The sequence below is a fragment of the Lepus europaeus genome, chromosome 14 (assembly GCF_033115175.1).
Source record: "Lepus europaeus isolate LE1 chromosome 14, mLepTim1.pri, whole genome shotgun sequence".
NCBI lineage: Eukaryota > Metazoa > Chordata > Mammalia > Lagomorpha > Leporidae > Lepus > Lepus europaeus.
This window is the reverse complement of record NC_084840.1, coordinates 18,888,869-18,913,423: the sequence shown is the minus strand read 5'-3', so window position 1 is coordinate 18,913,423 and position 24,555 is coordinate 18,888,869. Positions and strand designations below refer to the sequence as shown.

At 61.3% G+C, this 24,555-nt stretch overlaps 2 protein-coding genes across 2 annotated transcripts; both read right to left on the bottom strand.

The window, feature by feature from the left end:
• Window positions 1-1,822: 1,822 nt before the first annotated feature.
• Window positions 1,823-13,863, bottom strand: OPTC (opticin). The gene is given in 7 exon segments (XM_062210751.1): window positions 1,823-1,993; window positions 2,155-2,250; window positions 5,239-5,441; window positions 6,179-6,382; window positions 7,834-7,945; window positions 8,604-8,777; window positions 13,804-13,863. Coding segments are annotated over 7 exon segments (1,020 nt in total).
• PRELP (proline and arginine rich end leucine rich repeat protein) lies at window positions 12,169-24,293 on the bottom strand. Its single transcript, XM_062211626.1, has 3 exons — window positions 24,132-24,293; window positions 16,612-17,594; window positions 12,169-14,394 (listed from the first exon to the last, which is right to left on the bottom strand). The coding sequence occupies exons 2-3, from the start codon at window positions 17,576-17,578 to the stop codon at window positions 14,219-14,221; spliced, it is 1,143 nt and encodes a 380-aa protein (XP_062067610.1). The 5' UTR covers window positions 17,579-17,594; window positions 24,132-24,293; the 3' UTR covers window positions 12,169-14,218.
• Window positions 24,294-24,555: the final 262 nt, after the last annotated feature.

The window sequence follows — 24,555 nt, the reverse complement described above, 5'->3', positions numbered from 1 at the left end:
TCCCCTGCACGTGGGCCATGAAAACACCTGTCCCTCTCGACTCGGGCACCGTTTGAGACCTCAACTGGTTGCCTTGGCAACTCCTTGCTCGGCGCACGCCTACTCCATCTCCGGGGTTCCGGGTGAATGTCAGCCTCGGCACCCGCTGTGCTGTGCACCCCCTTTTTCAGCTCTCGTCACGAGCTGGACACTGTGGAGACTCGTGTGACTGACAGCTCCTCCTGCACCAGGCTCCAGCCACGAGGAAGAGGAAGGAACCTCTGCTGCACCGTGGCCCCTCGGCACGTGACACCATGTCTGGCACAGGGCAGGCAGGCGCCCCGAGCCCTGGCTGCAGGAGACAGGGAACTTCCTGCCTCCTTACTGCCCTCTTCAATCAACACCCGACGCTAAGCACCCAGTCGTGACCTGCCCCTCGCCCGGGTCTCCCCAGAAGCACCAGGGGAAGGGGCTGGCGCTGTGGCACAGTGGGTTAAGATGCTGCCTGCAGTGCCGGCATCCCATATGGGCGCCGGTTCAAGTCCCGGCTGCTCCACTTCCGACCCAGCTCCCTGCTGATGCACCTGGGAAACAGCAGAGGATGGCCCATGTCCCTGGGCCCCTGCACCCATGTGGGAGACCCAGAGAAAGCTCCAGGCTCCTGGCTTCGGTCCTGGTTATGGCAGTCATTTGAAGCATGAACCAGTGGATGGAAGCTCTCTTTATAACTCTGCCTTTCAAGTAAATAAATAAATTTTTAGAAAAAGAAAACAGGGGAAGTGGGTCCCTCTCCTGTCTTATAATTCAAGGAGCAAGTCGGCTGGGTATCGGTCATCCTTCTTACGCTTCCAGCTGCACCGGCCCAGGCCAGGATCCAAGAGGCCGCAGGTGAGTAATTGCTATATTTATTTATTTCTCTTTGCACAAGGCTGCCCTCTGGTGGTTAAACAGGCAGGAGCGTGTAGGAAGGTTGGAACCCCGATGGCCAGCGAATCAGGGAGCCAGGGGATCAGTCAGCACTGCAGGGGGTCGTCTCCGGGATGATCTGTAGCAGGAATCTCACAGGCAGCCTTGTCCCAGGAAGAGCAGAGGTTACAGAAGGCCCCCGCCGGGCGCCAGGGCCAGTTTTAGGAGCTCTTCTTTCTCTCCAGGACTGTGCTGGAAACCACTTAACCACCAGCTTTCACATCTTACGCAAGTGGCAGCATTCACCCATTCCCATGGTGTAAATTCTCCCACCTCGGCCAGTGCCGAACCACCGACGTGATGTCACTCGAGGCGGGAGCTGGGCAGGGACTCTCGGGACAGAGACACCACCCAGGGGCGTGGTACCCTCAAGAGCACGGGGCACAGCAGGACCTAGACACACCGCTGGCAGGTGGTGAGTGCTGGCTGTGTCTTTATTACATTTGCTCTCAATATGACATCTTAATTCCCAGGTTATATAACTCAATGACCGTGTTTGACAACTGACTTGGAAATTTCTAGAAAGTTTACTCCTGGCTCCAGCACACCAGTGTTTCTCCTCCCTGCCCCCCCCCCCCCAGCCTGGGCTCCCTTGCTCCTCTTCCTCCTGCTCCTCTTCCTCTTTCCTGGCATTCCCTGGGGAACAGCGAGAGTAGCTTTGGGAACTTGGGGAGCTGGGGGGTTTGAAGGAGACAGGCAAATGTGTGCACGTGTGTGGGAGCGGCGGGGTGGGGGTGGGGGGGTGGAGGGATTTTTGCAACAGGATGGAGAGGTGCGGACGCAGGGGCCTGGACTTTCACCGAGCCCTCGGTGGGGGCAGATGGGGGTCAGGGGATCCGCCAGCGCTCTTCCCCGGGCGGGTTACACAGGCTCGGGGCTAGACCATGCGGCCGGTGGGCAGCCGCGGCAGGCAGAAGTAGGCGTCAGGGAAGAGGCTCAGGTTGACGGGGTTGCCGTCCAGGCGGACGTCCTCCAGGGGCCGGCGCGTGTGCCTGTGCTCCGCCGCGTCGCAGAACTCGTCTCCCTGCAGGGTCGCTATGGCGTTGTTCTGGAAAGAGCACAGCGAGCCTCGCCCGGAGGCTCCGCCCTCACTGGCTGTCCCCGCGAGCCCCGCCCTCCCTCGTGCAAGGCCCACCAGTTCCCCACCCCCCCCACACGCCCGCCCCAGCCCCAGCCCCCAGCTCTCACAGCCACGAGCCAGCTCCTCACCTGCAGGTGTAGCGAGCGCAGGCTCATGGGCAGAGGCCTGGGCACGGAATCCAGCAGGTTGTCGGCCAGGTAGAGGAACTGCAGCTTCTCCAGCGCCTGTGGAGGAGGAGAGCCGTGGAGGGGGAGGGGTCCCCCGGGGCCCTGGTGCTGGTTCCTGGGCAGGCAGAGTCCAGTGGTCCCATGCCTGCCCTCAGGCTTTGCTGGTCTTTTTAGTTTAAATTGTTTTGAGAGAGAGAGAGCAAGGGAGCTCACTCCCATCCATTGGTTCACTCTCCAAATGCCTGCAACAGCCCAGGCTGGGCCAGGCTGAAGCCAGGAGCCAGGAACTCAACCCTGGTTTCCCATGGTGCCAGGAGCCCAGCCGCTTGAGCCATCACCGCGGCCTCCGTGGTCTGCAGAAGCAGGAGGCTGGAGCTGCAGGGAGACACCAAACCCAGCTGCCCTCTAGGGTGCACAGGACGCAGGTGTCTCAGCTGCTTGGGCAAATGCTTGTCCCAGACGGCTGGTTCTCCAAGGAGCTTCCAGACACCGAGCCCAATCGGATGTGGGCAGTGCGAGGAGCTGCCAGCTGCGTGATGACGGGGACGGGCAGGGACGGCGCACAGGGAGGACCAGGGACGCCTCAGCTCAGCCTCCACATCTCTGCTCGCAGATGGGTTTTCCCCAGGGAAAAGTCTCCAGATGCTGAACCTGGAGCAGGTGCGGCGAGCACGCCGGGGACACAGAGGTGAGCGGAGTGTGTGAGTGCGCCAGCACCCTCAGGGCGAGGCGGGCTAATCGGAGCAGGCTTGGGGGAGCGATCAGCCTTCGGGGGGGTCAGAGAACAGTGAGGACCGTCCAGAGCCAGTGACCTCCCTGTGCGCTGTGTAAATGCTTATCCAGCCCCCCAGCAGCTGGGCCTGCTAGGTATCCCCATGCTCATCTTGTAGGTAAGAAAACAAGACCAGGAGCTGGAGGGCTTGCCCTGAACCCCCGCGTTAACCTGGGCTGAGCAGGCAGGCGAGGAAGAGCCTCCCGCTACTGCAGACAGCCAGGATGACTCCGAGGCCGGAGCGGGCGGCGCGCAATCCCTGTTCCCCACCACAGATGGGAAACTCAGGCCCAAGGTCCTGTGTAGGGCTTCTGCCTCTTCTTTTTTTCTAGGCTGGGCAGCAGCCAGGAGCATGGAATTCCATCCAGGCGTCAGGGGCACACGCACTTGGCCATCCTCTGCTGCTTTCCCAGGTGCATTAGCAGGGAGCTGGATTGGCAGTGAGGCGGCCGGGACAGGAACCAGCGCTGACACGGGATGCGGGTGTCACAGCGGATTAAGCCGCTGCACCGCCACACCAGCCCCGGATTTCTGACCTTCACACAGTGCTGTTGACAGGGCGCCGCGTGAAACCCCTGCAGGATCGCTGCAGACAGCCGGAGACTGAGAGGGTGGGGAGAGCAGGAGGGGAGCGAGCAGGCAGGTCCCTGCGCCCTCACCCTGTTCCAAAAAGGCAGCTTGGATTTGATTGATTTGATGCTTCTAAATATGCATTCGTTTGCAAAACAGATTCTACTACAGTCATGCGTTGCTTAACAACGCGGATATGTTCTGGGAAATATGCAATTAGATGATTCCACCCCGGCGTGAACATCATGGAGTGTACCTACCCGCACTGAGGCGGCTAGAACCTCCGGGGTGGTGTGATCGTATCAGACCGCTGCTGGACACGCGGCCAGTCACTGGCCGAGGCGTCGGCACGCGGCTCTCCACTGCACTTCGGGAGAGACACACAGGATGAGCTTCAAGGTGACTCAGGTGGAGGAGAGCGGGCTGCAGGTGAGTGAGCAGTTGGGCAGCCGCACGCCTGCAGATGTCCATCCCGGCCACGCTCCTTCCCTGGGCGTGCGTCCCGGGCTTCTGCTAGCCCTGTCCAACGGGCAGCCCCAGGGGCCTGAATTTGTGTCTCAGTACTTAGCCCTTCCCATCCAAGCCCATCAGCCAATGACTCATCAGATGGCAAATCGTAAAGATGATGATCAGTCATTTGCTGGTGAGTGCTGGCAATAAAGGAGGTGCCGTGCGGGCCGGCGTGGGCCGGCGTCAGCGCGGCTGCACGCTACAGCCACGTGGAAGCTGTAGGTCTCGGGGGCGGACCACGAGTGTGCAGAAGACACAGGCGCTGCACAGAGCAGATGCATGGAAGGAAGCAAGAACCCGACACTGTGCACCCCGCGGAGGAGAGGGAGCGCTGCTGACCCTGGTCGCCGAGTCCCCATCCTTGAAACAGGCCCATGAGGCCCGCTGGTGCCCTGTTTCCCATTCACGGGGCTTCTTGGGAAGAGCAAGCTGCCAAGCACCCTTTTCTTGGGTCAGAATCTGTCTTTGCAACCAAGAGAACCTTTAGTAAACAGCAAAGTGGGGCTGGCCTTGTGGCACAGCAGGTTAACTTGTCACTTGCCCTGCCAGCATCCCATATCAGAGTGCTGGCTTGAGCCACAGCGGCTCTACTTCCAATCCAGCTCCCTGCTAATGTGCCTAGGAAAGCATCAGACGATGGCCTGCGTGCTTGGGTCCCTGCTACCTATGGAGAGACCCAGATGGAGTTCCTAGCTCTGCCTTCGTCCTGGCCCACCCCTGACCATTGTAGCCATTTGGGGAATGAACCAGCAGATAGAATCTCTCTCTCTCTCTCTCATTCTGCCTTCAAATAAATCTTTAAAAAAAAAAAGCCAGCAAGGGGCTGGCGTGTGGCATAGTAGAAGATGGCCCAAGTGTTTGAGTCCCTGCCATCCACGTGGGAGATCTGGAAGAAGCTCCTGGCTCTTGGCTCCTGGCTTTGGCCTGGCCCAGCGCTGGCCATTGTGGCCATCTTGGGGAGTGAACCAGCAGATGAAAGATCTTTCTCTCTCTCTGTCTCCCCCTCTCTCTAACTCTTTCAAATAAATAAATATTTTTTAAAGCTAGCAAATGGAAAAGATGAAAACAACAGGCATGGGTGATTACAGCCAGAGTAGGGGTGGCGCAGGGATGCCCCAAGAGGGCCTGGCGCATGCGTGGTGGCAGGTGGCAGGTGGCAGGTGGCAGGTGGTGACCTGGGGTTGCTGACTCACCCTGAAGGCCCCCGGCTGAATCCCAGAGCTCTGGAGCCGATTCAGGCGGGCGTCCAGCAACTCGATGCTGCTGGGCAACGCGGGCAGGGCTGCCAGCTGGTTCTCCGGGAGAAGCAGGTCCTGCAGGGCGGGCAGCGCGCGGAGGGCGTCGCTCTCGATGCAGGAGATGACGTTGCTGGAGAGGTCGATCCTCTTCAGTTTTGCTGAGGGTCGTGGGGAGACAGCAAAGAGAGAGAGAGAGAGAGAGAGAGAGATGCCAGGACACGCCGCCTCGGGTCTCTCTCCCTAGCCTGCCCCTTCCTTCTCAAGGGAGGGACTTCTCCCCATTCCCACCTGCACCAGCCACACCAGGAGACACCAAGACATACATCCGGGCTCCCTGTGACACCTTCCCCTGGGGCCCTGTCCTGTGGGCTGCTGCCACCCCCCACCCCCCACCCCCGGGAGGGTGTGGAAGAGAACTGACAAGGCTGGGAGCCCCTCCAGCCATTCCACCTGCACACGTTGGTTTACGCAGAAGGGCACCCAGGCCCGGAAGGCGCTGGGTAATTAGTGGTGAAATCTGGATCGCAGCCCAGGCCGCCTGTCTCAAGCAGGGCACAGCCATAAAGCAGCAAAACAAACAAAGGAACCGCCACGCCAACAGCGCCAGCGCCATGGTGAGCACGTGTGGAATGGCCGGTCCTGGGGGCCAGCTGGTGGCCGGTCTGGAGCCGCTGGGAGAGCCTGAAGACACCGCCTGATCAAACCTTCCCTTCCCGGCACTCTGGGGGCAGGGCCGCCGGCTGAAAGGAATCAGAGGCTCGGGGCTGTTTCCCCTCTGCAGCCAGAGACGCTGAGAGCCGGGAGCGGGAGGCTCCGTCCTGGGGCTGGGTGGCAAGACAAAGGCCCCTGGTGGTTGCTGTGCTGGGCCCTCTCCCCGCCCCAGGCCTTAGCATACCCAGTCCTTGGAAGTCCCCGGCCCGCACGCGGCGGATGCGGTTGAAGCGGGCGTACAGGTAGGTGGTTGTCCTCGGCAGAGGAGGGATGCTCTCCAGGTCGGCGTCATCGCAGTACACGGACGACCCCAGGCACACGCACACCAGGCAGGTGGGCAGGCCTGCCCCAGGCGGAAGACGGAGCAAGGGAAGATTCCCCGGTCAGACTCCCTTCAGATCACGAGCGTGGCTGTATGCTCTCTTGACACCATAAGAACCGTCCAACACGACCTGCCCAGACAGGCCACTGCCAGGCTGGTACCCAGCGTGACCTCAGAGCAGCAGGCCCACGTCCATCACGGCCCAGCGCAAGCCCCTTCCTGCTTCCAGCATAGCCCAGTCCTGGAGGGTTGCCCTGGGTCTGTGTGGGTGTTTCTAGCACCTTTGTTGGTCTCTTTTCCATAGGGCTCCTCTCAGACCCCTAAAGTACCCAGAAGAGGAAACAAAGCAGAGCAGCCCCCGCCAACTGCCCTGGGGGACAGGGTGCGGTCTGTCCTGGGTGGCTCCAAGAAGCGTCACAGATGGAGCCAAGGACGAGTGGACGACGCCTGCCACGCATTCACCTCTGCTTCTCGTGGCCCCCGCCTCCCAGTTGTCCTCCGGGAAATGGCCCTTCCCCGTCCTCGGTCTGTGGCCCCACCTCTGTGCCCAGCTGTCGTGGGGACAGGGCCACCCAGCTCGGGCTGGCAAGACGGTGGCGGCTCATGCAACTGAGCAGGGCAGGTGTCCTCCGTCACCCACTGTCACAGGGCACAGAGGGGCCTGGGAGGTCAAGATCAATGTCCAGGAAGCACCCTGCTGGCACTGACACAGCCCCAAGATGCAGGGCAGCTCTTCTGACCCAGGCGTGGCCCAGTAGGGACAGGTGGAGCAGAGGGGGCCCAGCACCCTCCCACGCCCAGGCCTGGCCTGGCAGGTCCCTCTGCGGGCCTGTGTGGGCCCCTGAAGCCTGACTGTGTGTGGACTGCAAGGTGATGGGTCTCCAATGGAACCACTTCTCTGCTGATGTCCCCGTGCCCCCGGCCCACCCAAGGCAGACATCCCAAGAGGAAAACAGGGAAGCCGAGGGGCAAACGGCTCCGGGTGAGCTTCCTCCCTCCTTGGCCCCCGTATGATCCTCAGCACCGTGCTGAGCCCCCACCCCCTGACCCCTTCCTAAGCCAGGGACACCAGCTTCCCTGTCTCACTAGGGCCCTGGAAGGAACGGGAGCTGCCACGCAGTCTGAAGCCGGAACGCAGTGATTAACTCCTTTGCCCCATGCCAAGTGACAGTCACAAGGTTACTTATTCTGCTCTGCAGGCCTTTAATTGTCTCTAATCTAATTACCACTCCACCTGCTCCCCGAGAGACGCTGTTAATTAAGGGAGGGTGGCTGTGCCAGCGCAGAGGGGAGTCCTCGCACTGCTCTGCTTCCCACTGATCTGCACGTTCAGGTGCAAGTCCTGGGGACGGCCGGCCCCTCCTTGGATTTCTGCTGTTCCCAGGGTGGCTGTCTCCCCTCCTCTCCCTGTGGGCAAGGGCCAGCCCTGACGCTCCACGTGGGCAGCCCGTGGCCCTGGGTCGTGGCTCCTTGGCCTGTGACCTCTGGACCTCATGGCAACATAGCCATGTACTCACTGTGGTTGGTTGGTGGGCCTGGCATGGTGGGGCTTGGTGAGGATGTCCTCGGAGCCTTAGCACTCTGGGTGGGGCTGCCCCTGGTTGGAGGAGCCGGGCTGGTCTCCTTAACCTGGAGATGTAGCATACAGCAGGTCAGCCTGGGAGACACTTCACTTTGGCCTGTGGGAATGTCAGCAACCGATTCCAAACTTGCAAAGGGTCACCGTGGAGAGGGAGGGGGGAGGGACCTTAGACAGCATCCAGGTCCAGCATCTTCCTCATCTTCATCCAATGCGGGGGGGGGGGGGGGCGAGGCCCATGGGACTGCCAGGGGCTGAGGCAGAGCCAGAGGAGGCTCAGGGCTCCCAGGCTGGTGCCAAACTCGTGCAGCACCAAGGGGAGGCTTCCGGGCTTGTCTCCCACCCCGGGCTTTCCAGGCGAGCCCCCGTGAACGCCAGCGGAGCTGGGACAGAACTCGAGACGGGGCCGGGCTAAGAGACAGGGGACAATGTGAGGACTCTGCAGGCCCCCAGCCCAAGGAGGTCTCGTGGGACCTGCCTGATGGCAGGGGGGGGATGGAAACTCCTAAGGGGGGCGCCCCACCAAGCTTGCCACAAACGGCCACACAATGGAGGCTGTGAGTCCTCTTCCTTAGTGTCATCTAAGGGACGAGTTCCTCTGGAGGGACAGGGATTTCCTCTTCAGAGAAAGGACAGAGGCTTGAGGCACCTGCTGGGCTCCCGACGCCCAGCCTCCTGCAAGACACACAGTGGCTGTCTGGCCCTCACCTCGGGCGGCTGCTCCCCGTAGTCTGTGGGCTCCTCGTAGTTGCCCAGGTCAAGGACCTCGCCGTAGTCGTCTGGGCTCAGGCCATAGTCATCCAGAGGCAGAGCCGTGTGAGGGTCCCCTTCCTGCAGCACCAGGGCCAGCAGACTCAGCAAAGCCGGCAGCCTCATGGGAGCCTGGGAGAGGAAATGAGGGGATGGGGGGGGGGGGGTCCCTCACCAGGGCGGAGCGGACAGGGAGGGGCTTACAGACTTAGCCACTCCCACCGACATATGCTGTTGCAGGCCATCTGTCACTCCACCAGGCTGGGGCTCGGTCTGGGGGTATCTGCAGCGAGCCCCTCCTGCCTCCCCCCAACTTGGGCTCTGCGTGCCCACCAACACAGTGACATTGGCTCCCATGGCATGTGCACACAACTGGGGCACAGGTGCACTTGCGAGAGTGCAAGTGTTCTCTCTCTTACACACTGTTTACCCGGGATCTGACCGTGAGCCAATAAACCTGACAGATTCAATACCAAGGAGCCTCGTGATTCTTAAAAAGATCATTCACGCGTGCATTGCTCAGAGGACCTGGGTGGGCGTCTGCCGAGTTACAGGCGCTGGGCTGGGCTCCGGCGGTACAGAGATGACGCAGGCTCAGCCCTTCCCAGGCCATTTGGGAGACAGGGACTTGCAGTGTGACAGACGTGACAAAGCGTGGTAGCTGATAGAAGATTCTCACCAATGCAAGAGAGTCCTTTGCGTGTACACACCTGAGATGCTCCTTAGCACAGTGCAGGTCCCCGTGTGTGTGCCTTGCTTATCACGCGTGGGTGACAGGCACGAGGTCCCGGAGCAGAAGGGTGTGTGGGTGGCAGTGCAGGCAGGTGCACACTGTCACGCCCAGCCCCGGGGGCCCCACCACGCAGCCCTCCCCGGCGCCAGCTGCATGGGTTTCCAGGAGACTTTCTCATGGGTAAGGGGGCAAATCCCCCCGCCTCAACCCCACCACAGCAACAGGTGCCCCTTCCCTGTCCCGCCTGTACCTCACTCCAAACCAAGTCACACAACCTCAGACCATTCCCAGAGGAAAGCCTCCTCTGCTCTGGGGCCAGAACTCCCTTCTCTCCCTCTGCCTCTTCCAGGCCCCAGCCCCTCCCCCTCCCCCCAGCCCCATCCTCTTCCTTCTCATTTGCCCGCTGATGGGCCTAAGGCCTCCAACCTTGAACTTGCCCCTTGTAGCCTTTGGTACCTGACCGTGGCCTCACAGCTTCCAGACAGGAGGGCCTCTGATGGCAGGTGGATGGGAGCGGGGCCTCCAGCCAGGCCCGGCCAGGCGAGAGATGATCAGAGCTCCACTCCTCCCGACATCCAGCCGTGCACCCTCCTCGGTCCCAGGCCTGCCCCCAGCTTGCTCCTTTGCGTGGCAGCAGGGAATTCGCCCTCCCTCCCTCCCTCCTCGCCTCCTCTCTGGCTCACCCCCCTAACAAAGCCCTGTCTTTGAGGGGCAGGCTGTGCCCACTGCCCCCAGGAAGGCCCCGCCCCTTGCAGTCTGCACTGGGAGGGTGGGCTGGTGCTGAGTGCGGAGGGGCGGGCTTGTCCTTCCAGGGTGGGGAGGGCAAAAGAGGCTTCTGTGCACAGACGCAGTCCATGCCAAGCCTGCCTCAGGCGCCCAGCCAGCCCCCCACACCCACCCTGAGCCCCAGCTGGAGACTGTCCCGAGCAGAATCACTGCGGGGAGGCCTGGGGGCTCAAAAAGAAGGAGAGTGGGGGACGGGGTAGGACCTGAAAGCCAGCTTCAGGTTCCCAGATGACGTCACCAGGAGGATGCAGGGAATTCCCTACACCCCCCAGGAGCCAGGAGAAGGCCAGGAGGGCTGTGCAGGGTGCTCTGGGGCTGGGGGCAGCCCTCGTCCCAAGGTGATGTGTTTATTGGGGGGCCTCTCTTTTTGCTGGCACCCCAGGCAGGCTGGGATGTCTCCCCCAGACTCTGCCAGCCAGCACCCCTCCTTCGGCCAGATGCTCGTCCTAATGGACCGGATCCTGAACCCAGCTGTGATTAAAATCCCCCGCTCCAAACAAATCCCTAGCCTGGCTCTTCCTTTGTTTGTGTGACCCTCACCAAGGAGCCCAGGGAACAGATGGCCCAGGCAGAAGGCGCTCTGCCCCGCTGCACTGGGTGGCGGCAGATCTAACAGCTGGGCACCGGGGTGGGGAGTGGGGGGTGGGTCGTGGTCCTGGCACCAGCTGGTGTGGACAGGGTTTCCCCCAGCCTGGGAACCCCGGGCACTAGAGCAATGCAGGCACCTGTGCCCCCAGCTGCCCTGCCCTGGGGTTCTTCTTCAGGGGCTCTTCTGCCCAGCAGGTCTGACGGGCTGTGCCCCCTCAGTCTCTCCCCACAGCCGGCCCCTCGCCATTCATCCCCACACAGCCGGCTCCCGCCCCCAGGGCCAGGGAAGCTCAGGCAAACTTGAGGAAGGGCTCTCTGCTCTCACTCCCATGGCTTCAGGGAGAGTCCGTGGACATTCGAGGGACGGCCCAGCTCAGGGGGAGCTTGGCAGGTGGGGAGCTGAGCTCCGGCTAATCCGTCATTAGGAGAGGCACGAGGCGTGCTGATGGACCGGAGGTGGCAGGCGGTGTGGACAGAAGTCTGGCCAGCCAGCCCCATGGCTGCCCCTGGGGAAGCAGCAAGTTCAGGAGTCCTCTTGCTTTTTGGAGGACGGGGTATTATTCCCTGCTGAGAGCTTTTGGCACCTGAGCCGTGACCATGACCGGAACATGACCCTCTGTCTGGGGCACACCCCCCCATGGTGCCAACCTCTCCCCTGCTGGTTATGTGTTCCCCCTCCCCTTCTCTCTGCTGACAGCACCCGGTTTACCCCTTGGGAGCCAGCTCAGGTGGCAGAGTCGAGCCCCCTCCCCCGTGCTGTTGGCGCACACCTGGGACATGGTGGCACCAGCCCACGGGCTTTTCCCCTTTGCAGAATCATGACTTCTTCAAGGGCGTGGGGTGTGCAGGACCCAAGCCTGAGTTCCTAGCTGCACCCCTGCGGACTTGAAGGTGAGCAGCGGGTGGGAGGGGAGGGCAAGGCTGGGCAGCAGCTTTCACCCCAGAGCAGACGGCTGGGCTGGAGGAGCACGCACCCCACTTCCAGAAGCAGGGTCCCTCTGAGGACGGACTCTGGCCGGCCTGTCCCTGCCCGTCTGTGACCATCCCCGTGGCCAGCTGCACGTGGTGTGCCCACGCATCCCCCCAGCGTGCGGCCTCCTGTGACCTTCCGTGTCAGCCTCAGTGCTGAGCACCTGGGAAGACCCCCAACAACTTAGTGTCTCTGTGTTGAAAGCACGTGGGGTTTGGGCTTCAGATGTAGCCGTCAGATTTTCCTGACTTTAGGTATAATTTGTGTGTGTGTGTGAGGATTGTGACTTTGGGGAAATTGGCCCAAAGGAAGACTGTGGGATAGTTTTCCTAGGAGTTTCTTAAGAACAGGATTTTTTTCCACCCACGTTCTCCGGGAGCAAGGGGAGGGCGACACGATGACTCCAAAGTGTCTTAGCCTGTTCATGTTGCCAAATCCAACAGAGAGTTCCTTTATGATTTTATTTCCTCTGCTGGGAAGCGTGTTGGAAGGCAAAGGCTGTCTCGCCGAGTTAGCATGGTCTTCAGGAGAGAGACGATACACGTGCCGAGAACGCGTACACACCGCCCCATGTGCCTGCATATGCCGATGCCCACAGCACTGGGGAATGAACCGGCTTCCTGAACTCCAAGGGGAACCAGCAGGTGGCGGGGTGTGTGGGGGCAGATGTCCCACACAGCTGCTCTACGGCTCCAGAGGGCAGTGGGGGAGCAGGCGCTGGGAGGCTGGTGCCAAGCCCAGGCCATTCCATGTTTGCAGGACGAAGGGAGTGAGCTCCCCGCCCAGGAGCCGCAGAAGCTCTGCTCCCCTGGGGAGGGCGGAGGGCCCCATTCCTGGGGGCTGAGATGTGAACAGTTGCAGAGGGGGCTTATCCAGGCCATAGCACCAGGTTGCTTACGGCCACAGTGATACAATGACTTTCAGCGGGAGCCTTGGAAAACCAGCTACAGCAGGGAGGGAGGGGGGGAGGCAGGTGCGTGCGCCCGAGATGGAAGGAGCCCTGTTTTCTGTAGCGAGCCAAAGAGGAAGGTGAGAGAGGATAATGGGGATTTCTTCAAGTGAGGCACCCAGCTTAGCCCAATTTCTTAAAATCCTCTGGAAGTTTTCTGATCCTAATTTGAGGGTGGGCACAGCGTCTTACTCGTTTCTAGAATATTCATCCTCCATCCCCTCCCAACACAGGCACTCAGGGGGCCATGGAGGTGGAGGGCAGGATCCCTTATATAAGAAGTTAGGGGGGAGGTGATCTGGCGGCAGCCCGGTAGGGGTGGGTTCCACTTGGGGACCTGCCAAGCCGCTCGCCTGGGTCGAGCCAGGTGGTCAGGGAGTCAGCTGGGGGAATAAGTTACTGCGGGGAACGCGTGGTAACAGGGTGTGCCCTTCTGCCGGGTGTCATTTCAGGTGTGGTGTGCAGACTTGAACCTGTCCCATTCCATCCGTGGGGGAGCCGAGGGCCAGAGGGACCCAGCAAAGTCAACAAACGGTGGCATCACGTGGGCCTCCAAGGCTCCCCGTCTGCACTCGCTCACGACAGGGCTGAGCCCGGCCTCTGGACCTGGGAGGAGAGGGGCGCCCTGGGCTTCATCCACCCCTTTCTGATTGGAGCTCAAGGCCAGGGTCAAGGTGAGGAGGCCTACAGGGGCCCGCCGTGAACGCCCCTCGCCACCAGGTGTCGCTGCGGAGCAGGCCTCGCAGGCCTCGCAGGCGGAGGCCCTGGAAGGGGCTTCTGGGTGCCCTGCCCCTTCCTCCCTGTTCCTTCCGGGGTGGAAGCAGCTGGGCCTCGACGCTAGTGGACAGCAGCCGGCGGGGGCAGGCTGCTACCTCTTGATCCTCCGCTGTGAACACTGCGTTCCCCAGGGCCTTGGGCCTCCGGTCTGTGTTGGCCTGGGGAGCTGCAGGACCCATGTACACTACACCCCCGTGGGCCCCTCCGAGGGCCTCCGCGGCTGCTCGGCCGCTAGCGAATTCCTGGCTCCTTGAGTCATCTGCTCCTTACCGCTCCTCTCCGAGGCCAGCCGGGAGGGCGGGGGCCCTTGGTCCTCACAGGGGCAGGCAGGGCTGGGACTGGACGCAGGCCTCACCTCCCCCTTCCCTCCATGGTGACGCCCCTGCTGGGCTGCGGGGCTCGGGTTCGGGTTCATGGTCGAGGAGACCGGGGACTTTCAGCCCGCTGCCCCTGGCCCAGCCCGACCCGGGAGTGACAGGCAGAGGAGGGCGAAGGGGCCTCTCTCGCGTTTCTGGAGCAGAGGGAGACCCCGGGGGGCCACAAGTTTGGGTGTGCGGTGGGTGTCTCTGAACTGGGCGGGGCTGACACAAGCCCTTGGAAGCCCTGCTCCAGAGGCAGCAGGGGAGCCGGAGCTTGCCCGAGCCTCAAAAAGGTGGGCTGGGGGGCGAAGCTGGGGCGAGAGGTGGAGGGCGCGGGTGCGCGGGGGGCACAGGCGCCTGGGCCGCCTGCCTGCAGGTGCGCTCAGAGGAGGCCGGGCAGCAGGGCGCGGCCTAGATGACCACAGACTGCAGGAGGCGGAAGCACATCATGAGGTCCAGCGGGATGGGCGGCTTCAGGTAGTTCCCGTCCAGGCGCAGGTAGCGCAGGTGTGGCACGTTCTCCAGGTCCGAGGAGAAGTCGTGGAAGGCGACCAGGTTGCTGGGGCAAATCTGGGTCCCGTTGATTTCTGTGGAGAGAGAAGGCGAGGAGTCGGCAGACAGCTGGGGCGGGGGACAGGCAGAGGGAGGACCCTGTGCTCTGAGCCCGGGTGACGGGGGATGCGAGGCCGCGGATGAGTCCCCACAACCCCCCCGGCTCCGGGTGCGCCTTTGGAAAACGCGGTCGGCTGGAATTCTTCGGAGTTGTTGCAGGTTTGCTCTGGGGACCCCGAAGCAGGCACTGCGCCGGGCCTCCCAGGGGAGGTAGGGGGAGGGTTACGCAGGCTGGGACTGGGGAGTGCTCTGAGGGAGCTGGGGGGGCCTGATGCTGCCGCGTGGCCCCGCGGAGAGCTTTGATCCCCAGTTGGAGGAGTAGCGTAGAGTAGGACTGCCTTTGTGACAGGGACATGACGGTGTGTAGGACGCATAGCATGCCGGGTGTTAAACCTAGAAGGGTCCCTCGGGGCCCCCTGTGGTTAGGGTGACACTGTAGAAGGCTGAATGTGGCTATGGTGTGGAGAAGCAGGGCCGAGGCGAGAGCTGAAGCCAGCACGCGGATGGGCGGGGCGGAAGTAGCAATGGCAGGAAGTGCTGGGGGGGGGCCCAAGGATGTGATGAGCCTATTGATTCTGGCTCGCGCGCGCGGCCAGGTCCCATCCCCTCCTCTTAGATGACGCCAGGCTGTCATCTTCTAAATGAAGCTCTCGCTCTCTGAAGCTTTGCCTCCTTTACCCCCTGTGCAGGAGGAGGATCTTCCTCTCTCTCCACTTCTTCCTTCCTCGTGGGGGTAGCAGGAGGGCCCTGGCAGAGCTGAATGTTCCCTTACGGGGGCCTGGTGACGTCGGCTGTCGCCCTACCTCCCCTGGGGCCCCGTCCCCGCCGTGAAGTGGCGAGAGTGGGCCTGCCCTGCACGCCACATGGCAGGGTGCTGGCAAAGGCAGTTTGCAAACTGTAAAGCAGGCTGCAGGTGGCCGCCGTAGTCCCTGGCAGCACGTGGCTCACACGGCCGGGGTTCCGCTCCGTCTGCCCGTGGCCCCGGGGGCGGGCTGCGTGGGGGAGGGCGTGTGTGGATGGGGGTGAGAGTTTTCTGACTGCAGACTCAGGGCAGCTGTACTTCCACAACCTGGTGGAGACCTGCCAGCCGTGTCTGTATTTCCAGCCTACACGGCTTCCTGGGGGTAGTGCGTTCCGCTGTAATGTGCTGCCTGCAGGGTAAAATTAGACAGTTTTTCTATTTTCCCGAACTTGTTTCTCGCAAGATTTAAAAGAATCCTCCCTCACTTCTTATAACTCCCCAGATCAGAACAGGCCCTATCCAGTTCTTTCAAGACAACAGCCTGCCTCTCACTCCTCAGCTTGGGAACGGAGCCGAAGGCGCCCCTACCGTGGTTTTCCGAGTGCTTTTCCCTCTTCGATCCCCTTCAGCCCTTAGCTGCTGCCTTCCCTGTGTGAATGTACCTGGCTTTGTTCAAGGCTCAGATAACGCTCCCTCTTTTGTTTCTAAAGCTTCCCCGGGGGCTCTGCCCAGAGCTGACAGTTTTGATCGAAGCGAACCTGCAGCTCCCAACCTCCTGTCCCGGGCTGAGGGCGGCAGCGCCCTGACCCCAGGCCTCTGTAAGTGCAGCGTAGGGACGCTTGCCCTCACATGTCCCGTGTCACAGGAGCGCAGGTAAACACGCAGTGTCTGGATGGAGCGGGACAGCACCAGTGTACACACACAGTTTTCCAGCTGTCACGCTTCTACCGGCTGTGTACCGGCTGCCTCTCTGGGTCCCTGTCGCACACGCTTCAAAACCTCGGTCAGGATCTGGGGAGAAGCTCCCACCGCAGCTGCAGGCCCAGGACATTTCAGCGGGGACAGGCAGTTCTGCTTTGAGGCGAATGTCCAGGGGAGGTCTGGGGGCCAGAGAAGCTGGGGCGGAGGAAGAAGCCCCCGCCCCGCCCCCAGCTTGGTTCTCTGAACACTACGTGCTTACTGAACTCTCCAATGCCCCTGCTCCCCATTGGGCAGTATCCTCACCATCCGGGCTACGCAGTATCACCACCATCCTCCTGGGCAGAAGAGGGCGCTTCCCAGAGAGGTCAGGGGTCTTTTCAAGGGCACACAGGCAGCCAGCAGCGTGGCCAAGATGCTGGCACCACCCCTCCCCGAGACTCCTGAAGATGGGCGGGGGCACTGGGGGCCCCTCCCCTGCCCCCGGAGCCCCTCCCACCCCAGGCCCCGCCCCCGCCCCGCCCCCACTCACTCTCAATGCTGTTGTTGTTGAGATACAGGTGCTCCAGCCTGTTGCTGATGGCGGGCACGTTGCTGATCTTGTTGTGCGACAGGTGGAGCACCAGCAGGTTGGAGATGTTGAAGGAGTTCTTGGGGAGGCCCCTGTCGGACAGCTTGTTGTAGTTCAGCCGGATGAAGGCCAGGTTGGGGAAGCCCTTGAAGTAGCCGTTGGGGATGGTCTCGATCTTGTTGCTGTCCAGGTAGAGCTGGTGGATGGCCGGCGGCACCTTGGGCGGCATCTTTCGCAGGATGTTGTGGGCCAGGTTGAGCTGCATGAGGCTCTTGAGGCCCTGGAAGGTGTCGGGCTTGAACACGCCGTCGCTCAGCTTGTTGTGCTGCAGGTCCAGCAGCAGCAGGTTCTCCAGCTTGCTGAAGACGCCCGGCGGGATCCTGGAGATCTGGTTCTGGCTCAGCCTGAGCTGCTCCAGGCTCTGGGGCAGGGCCGACGGGACCTCCTCCAGCTGGTTCTTCTCCAGGTAGAGGTAGGCCAGGCTGGGCAGCTGCTGCAGCACCCTCTGCTCCACCTTGCGGATGCGGTTGTTGTCCAGGTTGACCCACCTCAGGCCCGTGGCGTTCCTGAACGACTCCACCGGGAGCTCGGAGATGAAGTTGTTCTGCAGGTAGAGGTAATGGATGCGCGGCGGGATGACGGGCACCTTGCGCAGGTTGCGGCTGTCACAGTAGAGGGCGGAGGGGAAGTCTGCGGGGCAGTAGCACTCCCGGGGGCAGTCAGGGAAGACGGACGGGGGCCCTGGGGGCAGTGGGGGAGGCAGGTCTGTGGGCTCTGACGGCTCATGGGGCTGAGGAAAGCTGGGTGTGGGCCTGGGCCTGGGCCTGGGCCTGCGCCCGGGGCCGGGTCTTGGTCGTCTTGTTGACTGGCCGTGGGCCACTGAGGCCAAAATGAGCAGTGGGAGGAGCCAGCGGAGGGCTGACCTCATGGTCCAGGTGAGGCACCTGCAGAGAGGAGACACAGGAGGGCATCAGCCTTTGGGCTTGGTCACTGGGTGCCGGGTCTGTGCTGCCAGTCAGGCTCCCGGTGGGGTGTGGGTGCAGGGCTCAGGGGCTGCAGAGCTGGGGAGGAAGCAACAAGGGCTTGTGGCTGTGGACTCCCTGCCCAGGAGCCTGGCAGCAGGCTCGCTGGGCTGTGGATCAGAGGCCCTGAGGCCGGGCGCAGCTGCCCCATCACCTGTGGCCTGAGAACGCCATCCCTGCAAAGGGTCCTGGGTGCCCCTGGAGCATCCCCAACCCACACCCACGCTGACCCGATCTGCTTGGTCTTTAAAAAAAATTCATTTGATAGACTGTTTGGTCGAACCATTCATCTGAGGAAATGGAGTTTCATTGCTAACAATGGATTACAATCCACCAGCAAGTGCAGACCCGCTGTTTACAGATTCGGGGGCCTGGCGGGGAGGAGCCGCTTTGCCCAGGACAGACACTGGCGCGAGGCAGGCTGGGTGCAGACCCCGGGCCCCCTGAACCCAGGGCCGAGCTCAAGGCAGGGAGGGAAGGGCTCGGGCCGCTCACCCGTGCTCTGGGCCTCCCCTCTCAGCCCCTGCACTTGGCTCAGAGAACGCTGCTCTCTGCCAGCACAAGACATGCCAAGAATTTCTCCCCAGATGTGGAGGCTCCTGGGAAAATAAACAGGCGGGGAAGGGAGGACGTGGGGAAAACACTTTCCCTTTTTTTTTTGACCTGGTGTCAAGGCTCCCCGTATCCTTTGGGGGTGGAGATAAGGGGGGGTGTCAGGGAGAACTTCCTGTGCCTTTGGAAGAGGAAGCTGGAGGATGTTTTGGGGTTCCCTCCCTCCTGGCCCTGGTGACCTCTCAGACTGGGCCATGTGGTCTGAGTTGCACTGGGCCTTGGGGAATATCCGTAGGCTCGGGGTCACAGAGGGGAAGCAGCAGCTTTCCGGGGTCCTCCAGGGAGGGGTGCCTGGCCTTCCTGTTCCCCGGGGCCGCCATTCCTGTGACAGCCCTCCTGCTCTCCGGCCAGGGTCCCCGTTGCCACGTGGCTACCTCCACCCTCTGTGCCTCTTGCTCACACTTGTAGTGAGCCACCCCTCACCCTGGGGACTGGGACAGGTTGGGCGTGCAGCCTCTTGGGCTTCTGTAGCTAGAGGGGCCTGGGGTGTGTCCCCAGCTCACCTCTGATCCAGACCCCCTGCCCTCTCCCCCTCTCCTAGCCCACGTGGGTTGAGACTCTTCCCTTGCTTGCCCAGCACCCAGCTTCCTGCTGGCTGGGATCAAAGTCGAGCAGCAGGGTAGCGCAGTCCTGCGCTGGTCCTGCTGGGGGCTGCCGGAAACAGAGGGCGGAGCTTGGCCTGGCTGGGCAGGGACTGCGGCTCACCAACACAGCCTTGACCAGGGCCTGCTCACTCACGCATAGGTGAGCAGAGTCACAGGCACCGCTGCCTGTGTGCGTGTGAGCCCTTCTGCAGGGCGCTGGGTGTGGGAGGGAGGGCAAGCAGGCAGCGTCCACGCCTGTGCTGTCCCTCCACCTTCGTCCAAGGTGGTCCTGTCCCAGGCAGGCCTCTCCAAGGGGGTCCAGGGGGCCATTTCTCTGCTCCTCCTATCTCAAGGCACTGCCCGCTTAGATTCTTGGCTTTCCCTCCAGTCTTGGGAATACACTGAAAGGACTAAAGTGTGAACATGTTCATTGCAAAAGTTCAAGCGTTTGTCTTGTGGCTGGACCCTCCGTCACCCGTCATGGTGAACCATGGGGTAACATTTTATAAGTTGTTTTAATAATAATTTTATTATTTATATTATATATTTTATTAATTATACTGTATATATTTATATTAGTATTTATATATTTATATTAATTATACTGTAATTTTATTGACAATAGTGCAGCCAGGTTACATATAAATTAAGGAAGTGATTAAAACTTTTGTATTTTAAAAAACAAGCACTTTAAAAAGCCTTGGCTGGGGGAGGCCTTTGGTGCACTGTTAAGATGCCACTTGGGGGACCCACATCCCACACTGGGTTGTTGGGGTTCCCATCAGTGTGCACCCTGCAGGAAGCTCTGGGCAGGTCTGATCCCCTTAACTTGGTGTCCAAGACCCGGAATGAGCTTCTGGTGATGGGAAAGAGGGAGGCCCCAGCCAGACCTGGGAACCAGCCCGTGGCCAGGCACCTCCCAGGAGGCAGCAGGTGATGGCTCAAGTGCTTCGGTCCCAGCTACCCAAGTGGGAGACTCGGACTGAGCTTCTGGCTTCGGCCTGGCCCAGCCCTGTTTGTTGTAGGCATTTGGGAACTGAACCGGTGGGTGGGAGATTTCTGTCTCTTTGCCTTTCAGATATATAATTTGTTTAAGTCTCAGTGTTCATTTCCTTAATCTTTTGGCTTCTTTGTGAATTTGTTTCCTAATCACCCAGGCCTGGAAATGGACTGGCTCACCTTGGGAGGTGCCTGGCCACAGGCTGGTTCCCAGCTCTGGCTGGGGCCTCCCTCTTTCCCATCACCAAAAGCTCATTCCAGGTCCTGGACGCCAAGTTAAGGGGGTCAAACCTGCCCAGAGCTTCCTGCAGGAGCCTGCTGTGGGTGGGTGTCTCGAGGCCCTGTGCCAGGTAGCCCAGGCCTCTGATGGCGGGAGTGACAGGAGCAGCCAATGGTCACAGCTCTACCTGGTCAGCTGGCAGCCCAGCGCCCTGCTCATCCACAGGGAGCCCAGGCCTTCCTGGTCCCCATGCCCAGAGCAGGAGCCTGTGGGAAATGGTCGTATCTTCCCACTTGGCCTCCGACCCTTTCACATTCCACACCCCAGGGCTGGCCAAGCGCCTGCCTCCCAGAGCCTGTGCCAGCTCCCTAGGACATGCTCCCTGGGGCGCGGGGCGGGCTCCGTGTGGAGACTGGATGTGCCCCTCCCCGTGCCGGAGCCCAGCCCTCCCTCAGACCCGTTCTGTGCTCTCAGAAGCAAATCGGTTGGTTTCTAAGCTTTTCTCAGGGGGCCACGCCCCTTCCTGCTGCAGCTTGGCTGCCTGGGGCGAGGGAGTCTGAGGGCAAAGCCTGCTTTCTTGGGAGGCTGTGTGATGGCCTCCAAGCTCAAAAGCCGCACACTCTGCACTCCCGCCTTCCAGAACCTTCTGCCCAGTCCTCAGCTCGCTTAGGGTAGGTCATCCGTGTGTGTTTTGACGATTTTTTTTTTCTTATGCCTTGACAAGCGCGCCTCCGGCCCCCAACTTTCTGCTGGGCTCTGCTCACCTGTCTGCGGGTGCTTGTTGATTGCCTGGGTCACCAGCTCTGCACCCTGAGCCCCAACATGGCCTCTCACAAAGCTGCCGCTGCCTGGGGGCGGGGAGGGGGCAGTGGTCCGCCCCACCCCAAATTCACTGCTACGTGTAAGAACATTTCCTAAGAGAGTTCTAAGTCCAGACTTCAGTTCCAACTATGGTAGTTCTGGCTGGAGTCCTGGCCCTGGTTCTCCACCCCAGGTCCTCATCTGTGCGGGTCAGATGAGCTCATGCCTCGCAGGCATGTTATAGAGCGCAAATCTCTGCAGAGAGCCGGACTTTCGAAAATAGCAGCTGCTCCAGAGACTCGTGGATTCTTAAAGTGAGAGCGCCCTCTTCCCTACCCTGCCCGTCCCTTCTCGGTTAGCCCCCAGGGCTGGTGCAAGCCCTAGGCTCAGGGCAGGGCTGGGTTGAGGTCCCCATGGGTTTGCCAAGTTATGAGGAGAGGTTGAAGGGTAATTGGCTTCACATGGGGAGGTTGGGGCTGGGCTGGGAGGGAGGCGGGGCTTGTCTCCCAGGGCAGGCAGGATTCGAATCAGGGTCCCTCCCTTGCATGTGCTGGCATTCTCCAGTCCGGGCAGACTTCCTGTCTGGTTGGTCACCCCTAAGCCTCCATGGCTTACCCCGGACAGCCGCCCCGCCCAGAGCCATGCCCACGGACAGCAGAAGGCCCTCTCTCGCTTCCCTTCTTTCTGTTCTAAACCCAGACTTCTGAGCTCCCCCCGCCTCACTCCCACTTTCTCTTCCTGCAGTGGGAGTGGGGAGAGGTGGAGGTGAGGAGAGGAGAGGCAGGTGAGCTCTGTCTATGTGTTAGCAGTGGAGTTGGCCAGGCCCACCCTGGCTTCCGGAAGACCCTCTCAAAGTGCTGGGGTGGCCGAGGGGCTGGTGTGGGGGCCTGAGGGACTCCACATCCCGCCGTGCAGCTGCGCCTCCTGCCCGGGGGTAAGGGCGTAAGGCTGAGCCTGCCGGGGTCGTGGGGAGCACGTCTCGGCCCCTCCATCCCACCCGGTGATGTGACTGTTCTGAACCTCAGCTTCCTGATCTGCACCTGGGGAGAGCAAAGCCTTCCCTGTGTGTGCATCCCGCGCCCCCGTCGTCATCCAAGGCAGGTGTGATCAGCGACTTTCAAATGTGCTGCAGATCAGAAAATGCTAAAAATAAGCATTGCACCATCGGAGAAACCGTCTGTGTCCCGGCGGCCACCACCGGGCGAAGTGTAAACAGCAGGAGGCCAGCAGAGCAAGTTTTCCACTGTGAGGGCGTGCCAGCTCTGCCCCACCCCCCACCCGACCCCTGAAGAAGGCCCGGATGAGGCCGCGGTGGGCTACAGACCTGGGTCTAACCCTGCAAACTCTCCAGCTGCCTAGCTTGGTGCCTTTGAGCAAGCCTCAGTCTCCTCTCTGTTAAATGGGCGTGCTGACCCCTTCTGATGGCATTGTTCTGCGGGCTGAGTCGCTGTGTGCAGAGTGAGGAAGGAGCGACTATTAAGGGATGGTCCGGATCATTTCAGAGTACTGGGGTCTCCTTCCCTCCACTCAGGGGCGCTGGCAGTCTGGCTACTGGCTCTTCCACACGGAGCAACTTCCTGCCCTTGGGGACTCGTGAGGCCACACTTGGGGCTCAAGATCTACTAGGTTGGAGAAGCCCCCAGCCACCTGGGGGGGGGGGGCTCGCTGTCCCCTGAGGCTTTGGCGAGGGGGGTAGGAGAGGGGAGCAAGGCAGATCAAGTGTGAGACTTCCCCCAACCTGTTGCACCTGGCTTTTTTTGCCCCTTCCAGCCTTGAAATGCTTCACACACATTCCCAGTAGGTGAGGTTGGGGGTTGGGGGTGGTGGTGGTAAGAAATCATTTTGCCCTTCCCTGGGAAGGCTGCTGGGAGGGACAGGGGAGGGGCCCAGCACGGGGCTCCTGGGGGTCTTGGGGCAGGCAGAGCAGCAGGTGAGAGCAAACAGAAGCGCTTTGAAGCTATCTTCAGGGACCGGTCCTTCTAGAATGTTCCTCTGAGACATGGCTACCTGTGCCTGCAAGGAAGAGGGAGGGACATTGCAGGTCGCAGGAGATGCTCCCTGGGCCCTCAGGTGCCCACTTCCGTTCCCAGTAAAGGGGTCCCTTTCCCAGAGAGCCGCACAGCCCTCACGCCCAGCCAATGCTGCCACAAGTCCTGGCTCGTACGTGAGTGCCGAGACCCCTCGCAGGGCCCTACTTCGGCTTCTGCAGGCCCGGCTGACCACCAGAATTCCTGGCTACTGCAGCAGCAGTGGACTCCTGGGTCTGCAGGGAGGAGCCGGACTCCCGTGTTCACAGCAAGCCCTGCATACCCCTCCCCTGGCCCCCGTGATGCTGAGGCCAGCTCTGCCTGGGTGCCCGGCCCAGGAGCTGCAGGAGCTGGGAGATGGAGAGGGTCCCTTCGCTTCCTCCCTCGCTTAGCTTAGGGAACTGCTGCCTTTATTTATTGTCCCTCTTTCTCTCCACCACAAGGACCCCTGGCCAAGCTGAATGGCTGGGGCAGTTTCTGAACAACTCAATTTAGTTTTGTTCCTGACTCCTGCAAGGAGAAAAATGGAATTCATTGTCTTCCTAGTGGGGATTAGGACCTCCAAGGCTCGGGAGCTGGGCTGCTTCCCTTTTCTTTCCGAAAGCTGAGGGGCTTGGGCCAGTGAGGCCGAGACCCAGGCAGCTGAGGAGACTCTGCGCCCGTCGGAAGCCGCTTGCCCTGCCTCCTCCCCAGCTAAGCTCACAAGAACGAAGTTCTTCCAGCTCCTGGCCTCCTGGCTCCCTCCTCCCTGCTCGGCCTGGACTGGGACGCAAGCTTTCCTCCCGGCTCTTGGCTCTTCCGTCTCAGCGGGAAGAGACGTTCTCTCTTCCTCTTACAGCTGGGGAGGCGAGAGACGCAGGCAGAGCCCGCGCGTGTGTGTCTTTGACAACGTGCGACAATACAGGAGAGGTGTGGGGAGCTGGGTCCCAGTGTCCGGTTTCTATGGAAACACCTGCTCTGCCGCGATTCTGCACGCCGTCCTCTCTCTGTGCTACAACACGCATCGGGACCAAGGAAGTTTAACTCCTGTAGCAAGCCAGTACAGAGGAGCAGAAAGAGCGAGGCTGTGAGGCCCGCAGACCGGAGGCAGAGGTGGAAGGCGGGGAGGAGGGAGCAGGGAGAGAGGCCATCGGCGCCCAGGTTGGACAGCGCAGGAGGACGCTCTCTGCGGGGAGGAATCTTCCACATCCCCGACCCCTCTCCGACCTGGGCTTACCTGCACACACCTGCCTCTTCTCTCAGTGCTGGGGCTAGCCCTCCTCTTCCTCCCCCACCCTTCGGTGGAGCCGGGGCAGCCGCGAGCCAGCTAGAAGTTCTGATCTCCCAGTGGTGCGTGCCTGCAAGTGTTTGCCTGATTTTCTTCCACCAGATCCTATTGGGGTGGGGAGGTTAGGTTAGGGGGAGGGAGGGGCAGGTCCAAGGGAGGGAGGAGAGAAGGGAGGGAAGGAGGGAGGCCGGGAGGGAGGGAGGGAGCTTGGGAAAGGAGGAATGACAACAATACAGTCTTTCTTTGGCAGCCAGCACTCCCAAAGTCTTCGTCTACACACCATGCCCACTAACGGGCTCGCTTTTAATAACATTTCCTTCTGCCGTGGCCGCTTCTGAGGGGGATTGTTCAACCCATGTTTGGAAAACAAGCC

Excerpts from the sequence above, each read along its gene's own strand:
- PRELP (XM_062211626.1), bottom strand. The coding sequence starts at position 17,578 with ATGAGGTCAGCCCTCCGCTGGCTCCTCCCACTGCTCATTTTGGCCTCA. Across the intron at positions 14,395-16,611 it reads CAACAACAACAGCATTGAGA|AAATCAACGGGACCCAGATT; the intron begins GTGAGTGGGGGC and ends CTCTCTCCACAG.